The 10,505-nt window shown below is 39.8% G+C and overlaps 2 gene segments (V, D, J or C); both read right to left on the reverse strand.

Moving 5' to 3' along the window:
* Window positions 1–1,201: 1,201 nt before the first annotated feature.
* LOC133255126 (T cell receptor alpha variable 26-1-like) lies at window positions 1,202–2,183 on the reverse strand. The segment is given in 2 exon segments: window positions 1,202–1,590; window positions 2,037–2,183. Coding segments are annotated over 2 exon segments (429 nt in total).
* A 4,851-nt stretch (window positions 2,184–7,034) lies between these two features.
* Window positions 7,035–8,682, reverse strand: LOC133255311 (T cell receptor delta variable 1-like). The segment is given in 2 exon segments: window positions 7,035–8,367; window positions 8,578–8,682. Coding segments are annotated over 2 exon segments (417 nt in total).
* Between the last annotated feature and the right edge of the window lie 1,823 nt (window positions 8,683–10,505).

Below are 10,505 nucleotides of genomic sequence, written 5' to 3' on the forward strand. Positions count from 1 at the left end.
CCAATGAATATTCAGGACTGATTTCCTTTAGGATGGACTGGTTTGATTTCCTTTTAGTCCAAGGGATTCTCAAGTCTTCTCCAACACCACAGTTCAAAAGCATCAATTCTTCGGCAGTCAGCTTTCTTTATAGTCCAACTCTCACACCAATACATGACTATTGGAAAAACCATAGCTTTGACTAGATGGACCTTTGTCACCAAAGTAATGTCATTGCTTTTTAATATGCTATCTAGGTTGGTCATAGCTTTTCTTTCAAGGAGCAAGCGTCTTTTAATTTCATGACTGCAGTCACCATCTGCAGTGATTTTTGAGCCCCCCAAAATAAAGTCTCTCACTGTTTCATTGTTTCCCCATTTATTTGCCATGAAGTGATGGGACTGGATGCCATGATCTTAGTTTTTTGAATGAGTTTTAAGCCAAGCTTTTCACTCTCCTCTTTCATTTTCATCAAGGGGAAGCCTTTCATCAGGGAAACCTTTCACCTGGGGAACTGTGCAAAAATATATGTAATTGAAATAAACAGGCTGATATGATATAATTAAACTGTTAGAAAAGGACAGTGGGAGGAGTCTCCTTCATTTGGTGCAATGAAGGAGATACAGCTATGAGCCTTCACTTTTGCTTTGTCTGAGACTTTTATGATGAGATGGATCTATGTGCTGCTTAGAGAATGTAGAAAATGATGAAAACTCTTTATAGAGGCAGAACTTCTAGACAGATTAAAAATAAATATTCACTTAGTTTTTGTCTCCTTAAAAGGTTTTTTTCATCATAAATGTGTGTTCTAGAGTAGTAACAAAATAACATTTCAGATTTTTCTCTGAGCAAGATCAATCTGCAAGTGAAACAACTGTAATAATATGTGTTTCTGAGTATAGATTTGTCCTGGGTCCAAATGAATGAAGCCTTTGGAACAGGAGAATTAGTGGTATTTTCCTTATCTTTTCATCTTTTACGCACTGAAACCAACATTTTATTGACACAAGGAAGAGCCATGACAAACTATTAATACCTCTTCACTTTATTCCTGTGTTAAAATTATGATTCTTAGTTTCCTTATCATTCACAGCCACATCAACCAATGAAGCACTTCTTCCTTGTCCTCTTTCTCTTCTTTTCTTTATCCATCTTCTTCCATTTCCCTTCCCTTCATTTCCCTCATGGCTTACTGCTCTTTTGATTCTCCTTCCAGATGACTCTAGATTTGCTCTTGCGACTGCTCCTGCAACTCTGCCCCCTCCCCCCAATCTTCCCACCAGAGAGATACTGCACAGGTGCAGCCCCATCTGTCCCAGTGTGCCTCTCTCAGGACGCAGTAGTACACAGCGGTGTCTCTCAGGGTGACCTGGGGCAGTACCAAGGTGCTGGACTTTCTGTCTGAAGCTACGGTCAGAGAGGCCATGCTGCTGTTCACTGTGCCTCGTAAGCCATGAATGACATACTGTGGACTTTGATTGGGATTTTGCCGATACCAATGTATATAGTCATTTCCTCCAAAGGTAGAGTGGTTACAAGGCAGGTTTACATCCTCTTCTTCAGCACAATCCATGGAGCCAGGCTGGGTGGTCTTAGCATTAATCACAGTCCCTAAAGGGTCAAGAAAATAAAATTATCCCCTGACAACAAATCAGTGTAATTCTGTGGATCAAGGGCACAACACTCCCCAAACTGTCTGGACCTACCCCCTACTCCAGTGGTTTTATCTATGTCTTGAGAAATATTATTGATGCCCATTATATAGGGACCAAAGACACACGGCAAGAATCTAAGAACTCTACAGGCTTTATCCCAGGGTCCTTGGCTCAATAACCCCAGAGATTTCTTCCAAGCTACTTACTGCTAAGGTCTCTTCTGGATCATGGCTATGGAATAACTTGTCATGTAGAAGTTTGCGCTCACTAGCAAATGCATAGATCTGTTCTTAATTTCATTGCTATAATGCTGAATAAAACACAGGAAGAAGAGTAGAGAACAAGTGATGCTTTATGGTCCCTTGGCCTCAAAGTCATCCGTTATAGATGTAGAACACTTACCCAAGGTCAGAAAAACAGTTACTCCTATCATCAGCCTCATACTTCAAGGACAAACCAGGATTGTGGGCTCAGAGCTCACACTTGTGTCTGCTCCTAGGCTTGTTTCCAGAGAACAGACACAACTGCTGCTAGTAGAGACTTACAAGCAGTGCAAGTATCTGTTGCAGTGTGTTCTTGCCAGGATCTTTCGGCCAGTGATCAAGCAGTTCCTTGTCTAGGTCTTCCTGCCCTGTTTTAGTCACATCCTGCAAAGAAGGCAAGATATCCCCAACTCACAGGGTGCCGACTGCTGTCCCTTGTGAAGTTTAAAGTCTGGCTCTGGAAAAGGAACATCAGTCACAGTGGTGTGTCTATTCAGAACCTGTCTTCTATCATTTCTTCTTCAAATAAATTTTCTGATGCTCCGTGAAGCTTGTGGAAAACATTGTTTAATCCCAGAAAGCTTTACTGAGCTCTATATTGTAAAGAGATGAAAATTCCCATCCATGTTCTAGTAAACATATGTGAGATTTCAAAGTAGGCTGTGGTTGTTCTGAGGGACAGGAAATATTAGTAACATTGAGACAAAGAGCTAAACATCTTGAGCTTGGACATTGGAGCTCAGCATCCTGAAAAGGTCCTTGGAATCATGCATCTGTCTCCATCTAGGCAGACATTTCTCAATGCATTGGTTCTTGATATAGTAACTGATGACAAAGATGGTATTCTCTTCATCCTCCTTGAACAATGGTCCTTAATCCTTATGCCCTCTTTGCCCAAGTTTGTAGGTGCTCTGAACCAAGGATGCAGACGCTGAGAGAAAAGACAGAAGGGAAAGCAAACTATCTGGGGTGGAGAAGGGTGGAGGTGGGTGATCCTGGCAGAAAAAGAGGAGTGAAGAGAAAAGAGCATAAGGAATAGAGAAGGGAAGAGTTAACCAGGGGTGGGAATTGGGAAAGCAGTGTTTAGGGAGGTACATGGAAAAGATTTAGGCTATAAGGCTATGACACCCTGAACCCTTGACCACATGCACTCAACAAAGGACTATAAAATCAGTTTATTGAAAGACAATGAAAATCTGTCATTTTTCTTCACTTTTCTGTGGAACATCGATGGAAAACATGTCTCCTTTCCTTTATAGCCAGAAAGGACCACTGTTTCCAAATAAAGCAGCCCCCTCTTGTGACTGAATAAACAAACTGCAGAGCTAAACTCCCACCAGAAGTCAACCTTTTGAAAAGTTCCTCATTTGAAAGGTAAATATCCCTGGTGGCTCAGCCGGTAAAGAATCCACCTGCAATGTAAGCAATGGTGGTTTGATCCCTGGATCAGGAATATCCTCTGGTAAAGGAAATGGCTGCCCACTCCAGTATTCTTGCCTGGGTAAATCCATGGACAGAGGAGCCTGTGGGCTACAGTCCATGGTGTCCCAAGAGCGGGACATGACTGAGAATACACACACATCGTAGCTGTACCACCTCTACTCAGCTGTGTTTTCTTAGTTCTATACCGCTCCACAAAAGATTTTAATTATTTTTGGCTCCTTCATTTTGTCATACCCCCATTATGATCCTCAGTTGTTGGCTTCTTTGTAGTTTTCCTTTTGTCTTTAACCTTCCCATATTTTAAGGTTATTCAATGTTTATAAAGAGAAGTTGCTACATATAAAGCACTCAAGAGTTATCTGTTTTCTGAATGAGTAGATGAGCTGTTACTCATGAACTTAGTGAAAGAAGTCGGAGAAGGCAATGGCACCCCACTCCAGTACTCTTGCCTGGAAAATCCTATGGGCGAAGGAGCCTGGTAGGCTGCAGTCCATGGGGTCGCGAAGAGTCAGACACAACTGAGCGACTTCACTTTCACTTTTCACTTTCATGCATTGGAGAAGGAAATGGCAACCCACTCCAGTGTTCTTGCCTGGAGAATCCCAGGGATGGGGAAGCCTGGTGGGCTGCCATCTATGGGGTCACACAGAGTTGGACACGACTGAAGTGACTTAGCAGTAGCAGTGAAAGAAGTTATGCTGAGCAACTCTTGAAATTATTCTAAAAGCAATCTTTCAATCCTATGGAAGTCAAGTTAAACAAAAGACTCCAACAGGATAAATAGAGGGTTATATTTGTGGACAAAATTCAAGAAAAGTTAACAAACATCCAAACTCTCGGATGGAGGAAAATTAAACTAATGATATGGAAATAAATATCATGGTAATCACGCTTCATTTATTTAACAAATAATCACAAATATTCTTTGGAAGTCTCTCTTTGGCGGATCACATGCACACAGAAGTCAACACCCACTATTACTGAAAATATAGGAACAAATGAAAATGAATTCATTTAAGCTATGTAAGAATATTTTATTTTATTATATTACCAAAAGGCCGAAGAAAACTAGCATGAACATTTTGTTTGTTGGTTTCTTTGACTTTATTTTTTAGAAGATTATACAAAACACTTCAAAGTGTCATTTTAAATAATATTGAAAACCAAAAATATATGGAGAATCTAAAAATAAGTTTTCTAGCCTATTGCCTCTTTTCAGAATTTTTAATTTTAGAAGATTATATCTTGACCATATGAGGTGAGGTTATCTTCCTTTGCTTGATGAAAACCAAAATTATGTACTTAATTTACTTTCAAATAATCAAGAGAATTTACTGAAAGGCTAAAGTCTCTTTTGTATGTATTTATGATGGGAGTTATGGGAGTAAGTATGATGAATACTCCCAACAATCCAAAAATAAAAGAGAAATTTCCAAATCTAATAAAGAGTAACATTGAAAATATCAAAGTCAATATTATTTCCTATAGGATTACAAACAGACACGTAGACTATCTACTTCTACTCACTGTCCTAATGGAGGGCATGGGATCAAACCAGGAAAGGAAATAAAATGTATTAAGTTTGAAAAGGAGAAGCAAATTAGAACTATTTTAATTTACAGATCATAAGTTTATACATGTAGAAAATGCAAAGTGCCTCTAAACAAACTGTAAGAACTAGAACATATTAGTGCATTGATACAGTCACCAAACACAAAAATCAATTTTATTTCTAGATTCTAGCAAGAGCATTATAAAATTCAATTAAAATGTCATTTATCACATGCTTGCTGCTGCTGCTGCTGCTGCTAAGTCGCTTCAGTCGTGTTCGACTCTGTGCGACCCCACGGATGGCAGCCCACCAGGCTCCGCCGTCCCTGGGATTCTCCAGGCAAGAACACTTGGGAACTAATTTAATATAAGATATCCAAGTCCTCTTCTTGATTCCTCTTAAGTAACTCTAGAATAATTTTGATTTGGGAGTAAAAAATCACAGATCATTTTAGGGAGATGAGAAATGTCCTCCCTTCTGAGATCTGGGGTAACTAACATAAATCATGGCCTGGTACTCAGTGGTGACCAGTCCTTGCCACCTATAGACACTGGTATCAGGAAAGACCATTTCCTAAGGCTGCTCAGTGAAATAGTGTTTGCAAAACCCCAAACAAGAGGTTGGTACCGTCTATTTGGCTGTTGAATTGAATCTGTTCTCATATTGACAGATATCTAGCTCTGTTCTTGTCATTTCAGAGCGTAATTAATTCCCTGTATTCACATTTTTCTTAACCCAGTTAACCCTAGCTCTGGATTTGATGGTGGGTATTTAGGTCAATTAAAGGTAAAAAAGTTATATGAAATGAAAATAAAATTGTTATATCTATAGCAAGTAGCCTTGCTTCCCAAGTGGCTCTGTGGTCAAGAGTCTGCCTGCCAACCAGGTAGATTATTTTTATTTACACATCACACATTTGTACATGTAGAAAATACCCCTCAGTTGGGAAGATCCCCTAGAGATGGGAATGGCAACCCACTCCAGTATTCTTGCCTGGAAAGTCCCGTTGATAGAGGAGCCTGGCGGGCTACAGTCCATGGGGTCACAAAGAGTTGGACATGACAGAGACTAAACAACAGCAACAATGCATGTCCTCTACAAAAATCTTAACATTAATGAAAGAAATTAGAGAGGACATAAATAAAGAGGCTATGGATCCAAAGACTCCATATGTTAAGATGTCAATTGTTCCAAATCAATTTGATTTGTCCCAAATCAATTCATAAATTCAACACAATCCCAAGCAAATTACCTCAATCTCTTGTGGTAGAAGCTATTGTATAACTTATGTGGAAGTGCAAAAACCTAGCATAAGCCTTGAATAAGACAAAGAAAACATCTCTTGCATTTCCAGATTTCAAAACGTGTATGAAGCCCCAGTAATTAAGATAGAATGGTCTGTTGGTATGAGGATAAAATGAAGTCAATAAACAGAATCAAGTCCAAAAAGAGGTCATAATGCATGTGTCACCAATTTTTTTTTTTTTCTCTAAAAGTGCCGATGCAGCTCCATGGGCCTTCCCCTGTGGCTTAGCTGGTAAATAATCCACCTGCAATGTGGGAGACCTGGGTTCAATCCCTGGGTTGGGAAGATCCCCTGGAGAAGGGAAAGGCTACCCACTCCAGTATTCTGGCCTGGAGAATTCCATGGACTGTATAGTCCATGGGGTTGCAATGAGTTGGGCATGACTGAGTGACTTTCACTTTCACTTTTAAAGATGCCTATGTAACTCCAAGGGGGGAAAGTTGGTCTTTCTAGGATAATAGCTAGGATAATTGGCTATTTGTATTTTTTGGAAGTACCAGTGTTTTGTAGCTTTCTGTGTATAAGTTCTGTACATGTTTTCTTAGATTTATGCCTAAGAATTTAGGGTCTTTCTTGAGCCATTGTAAACAGTGTTAAATTATTAATTTAGATATCCACATGTTTATTGCTAGTATATAGAAATGCATTTGATTTTGTGTTTACCTTGTATATCCTGAGACCTTCTGAACCCACTTACTGAGTTGTAAGAGTATTGGAGGGTATATTCTTTGGGATTTTCTACATGGATAGAAAATAGTGGTAATTTGACTGCCGTTCTGGCTTAAAAGGTTGTTTATATATTTACTTGCTTTACTGCACTGGCTACAACGTCCTGCACTGTGCTGAAGAAGAGCGATTAAAGTGGATATTCTCCCTTTGTTCCCTTCCTTAGGGAAAAACATAGAGTCTTTTACCAGTAAACATGCTAAGAGCTATTGAGGAAATTCTCCATTATTCCTGTGTTTCTTAGAGTTTTCACCATGGTAGACTATTGGATTTTGGCAAATACTTTTTCTACACATTGCTGCTGATGAACTAGCTCATCTTATTGTTGACTCACAACTCTTCCACTTCCCATTAGAAGTCCTCCTCATCTTCTTTGTCTTGGGCCAAGTATGGGTGTAGCATGATGGCAAATGACAGCCACCTCTCTTCAAGGTCACCCGGTATTGTGAGACTGAAGGAGGTGAGACAGACAAATCTTTGTGGGTTCCAAGTGTCCTCATAGTTTAAGTCTGACTTTATGTGTCACAGTTTGTCCAGCTTTTGTCCTCACCAAACTTTCCTCTACAAATATTACTCTAAGCTCACTTAAAGTGAATTCAGGCTCAACATCAGATTTAAAAACAACAGCTTTGTACAGACTTGTCCACCAGCTCTAGCCATTGCCTGAGATCTAGTCCTTATAACTGATCTCTTATTCTACATCACCCATGGTTCTGCTTTTCTGATTGTGCCCTGACACAAAGTCTAAGAGGAAATGACTAAGGACATGGATTTGATGGTGACTCCACACAGCTAGATCCAGGTTTGTGATGAAGTAAAACTGCCAGTTTAAAGCATTATGGGACAAGTTTTCAAATCTAGACAACTTTACACATGTTCTGTATGGTTGACTTAAAGTCAAAAATTCAAGAGGAGAATGTATTAGTAGAAAGTTACTCTGGACACCTGTTTCCAATGACATAGAAGGAGCCTTTATCTAGAATTAAATCTTCTGATCCAGACCACAACTTAAACAACCACAGGACTATCATTTCTTGTCTGGGGTCTGCGGGTGTGCATTTCAGCTGGGGTCCTGCAGCAGGGGGGCTCTTTCTTATCAAGCTCTGGGTTTTTGTACAGCTTTTCCTATTACTTCAAGCACTGTGAGTTCAGAGAGAGTACAGAAGTACTTTGCAGAATCTTCCAGCTGTAAGGATGAAATGATGAGGCTGATGGATTTATCTGCTTTCTGGAAGTTTACAGAATAGCGGCCATTCCTTGCATTACTGTATTCTGAATACTGTTGAATAAGGTAAGTCATCTGTCCACTGGGAAGTTGCTTGTACCAAAAAAAGTAGTAATAGCGCCAACTTGTTTCATACTGACAATTCAGGGTGACTGACTGCCCCACTTGGCTGGATATATCTGGCTGGTCTTGAGTAACTTTCTGGGCCACACCACATGCTGTGGGGAAAACAATCAGAAAACAAAGATGAAGCAATGAATAAAATAGTATAGGAGTTATTTAGGATCCAAAGACAAAAAAAATGAGATCATAAGATGCTTGCTTTTCCCCAGTCCTCCTTTCCTCCCCAAGTCCCTGTGAAGCTCCATGCGCCTGTGTGCAGTCCTTTCACCCTGAACACTCGCACCCATGTTTGGAAGCCTCCCTACCAGAGAAGGCGACAGCCAGGAACACCCAGAGCAGACTGGAGAGTGGCATGAGGCATGGAATCCCCTGCATAAATGTGCTTAGTTCTGCCTCAAGCTGAGAGTTCAGTGTCTGAGTGCCTGGCAGCACATATACATACTACCCGGTACCTGTGTGACTCCCCGCACAGGAAGTGGGGGTTATCATGTTCATAGACCACGTGGTCTGTGCATGCATGGGAAAAAGTCTGGCTCACCACAAACCTTTACTTTGTCTACTTGTTTTTCCCTGTCATTAAATTAATCAGATCCTGAAAGAAGCCATGAAAAAAACAATCAGTATTAAAATTTGAGCTGAGGGGAATTGAATATTAAGCAAGTTGACATACATTAATAATTATTCAGCAAAATGTTTTTTCCAGATGATTTAAAATATAATTTACTATAGCCTATGAAATGTTCTATTATCTATTAACTGGTCATTTATTAGCCCACACTTACTTTTCTCCATCCAGAATCTAATGATTCTTTAAAAAAAGTTGCAGATCTTAGGCTTCTTGGTGAATGGAAATTTTATTCAAAATAATTATTGTATCTCTTTGTATTGAGTTCTATGACTCTATTTAGCTTTTTCAATAGATAAAGTTACTTCACCATAAATGACAAAAAAAATCAGTCCATCTGACTTTCAGAGTATATGCAGTTTTGAATTTTGAATGAAATTATAACAGGAATAAAATATTCTTTTGAAATTTGAAATTAAGTCTTATTTATTAGACTTTGAGGAAGATCAGGATATTCAGTCCTGTTCCCTCCACAAGTAGAATTGCATTTATTAGACCATGTGTCCTGGAATTGTCCTGATGTCACATTTTCTATGTCATTGGTCCAAAGTGTTCAGTCTCACTTGTTAGTGGCTCATTATTTTTCTTTTGTAAAATAAATTCAAGATAAGTATGCCAAGTCTTTCTGTGACATAATGCTATAATGCTCTCCCACAGAAGTTGGTATCTACAGGTTTCAAACACTTTGTTGTTGTTTTTCAGTTGCTAAGTCGTGTCCAACTCTTTGTGACTCCATGGACTGCAGCACCCCAGGCTACACTGTACTTCAATATCTCCCAAAGTTGCTCTAATTCATGTCCATTGAGTCAATGATGCTATCTAATCATCTCATCCTCTGCCTTTCCCTTCTCCTTTTGCCTTCAATCTTTCCCATCATCAAGGTCTTTTCAAATGAGTAGGTTCTTCGCATCAGGTGGCCAAAGTATTAGAGTTTCAGCTTCAGCATCAGTCCTTCCAGTGAATATTCACAGGTGATTCCTATTAGGATTGACTGGTTTGTCTTCCTTGCAGTCCAAGGGACTCTCAAGAGTTTTATCCAGCCCCACAGTTCAAAAGCATCAATTCTTCAGCTTTCAGCCTTATTTATAGTCCAAGTCTTACACCACACATGACTATTGGAAAAACCATAGCTTTGATTATACAGACCTTTGTCAGCAAAGTGATGTGTCTGCTTTTTAATATGTTATCTTAAGCTTCCTAGGTGGCATGTGGTTAAGAACTTGCCTGCAAATGCAGGAGACATAAAGAGATGTGGGTTCAATCCCTGGGTCAGGAAAATCCCCTGAAGGAGAGCATTACAACCCATTCCAGTATTCTTTCCTGGTAAATCTCATGGACAGAGGATCCTGGAGGGCTATGGTTCATAGGGATGCAGAGCCAGACACGCCTGAAGTGACTTAGCCCACCTGCAGGTTTGTCATATCTTTTCTTCCATGGGACAAGCATCTTTCAATTTCATGGCTGCAGCCACTGTCCATGGGGATTTTGGGGCCCAGGAAAATAAAATCTGTCACTGCTTCTACTTTTCCCCCTTCTATTTGCCATGAAGTGATGGGACCAGATGCCATGATCTTAGATTTTTGAATGTTGAGTTTCAAGGCAGCTTTT

Source organism: Bos javanicus, chromosome 10, assembly GCF_032452875.1.
Source record: "Bos javanicus breed banteng chromosome 10, ARS-OSU_banteng_1.0, whole genome shotgun sequence".
Lineage (NCBI taxonomy): Eukaryota > Metazoa > Chordata > Mammalia > Artiodactyla > Bovidae > Bos > Bos javanicus.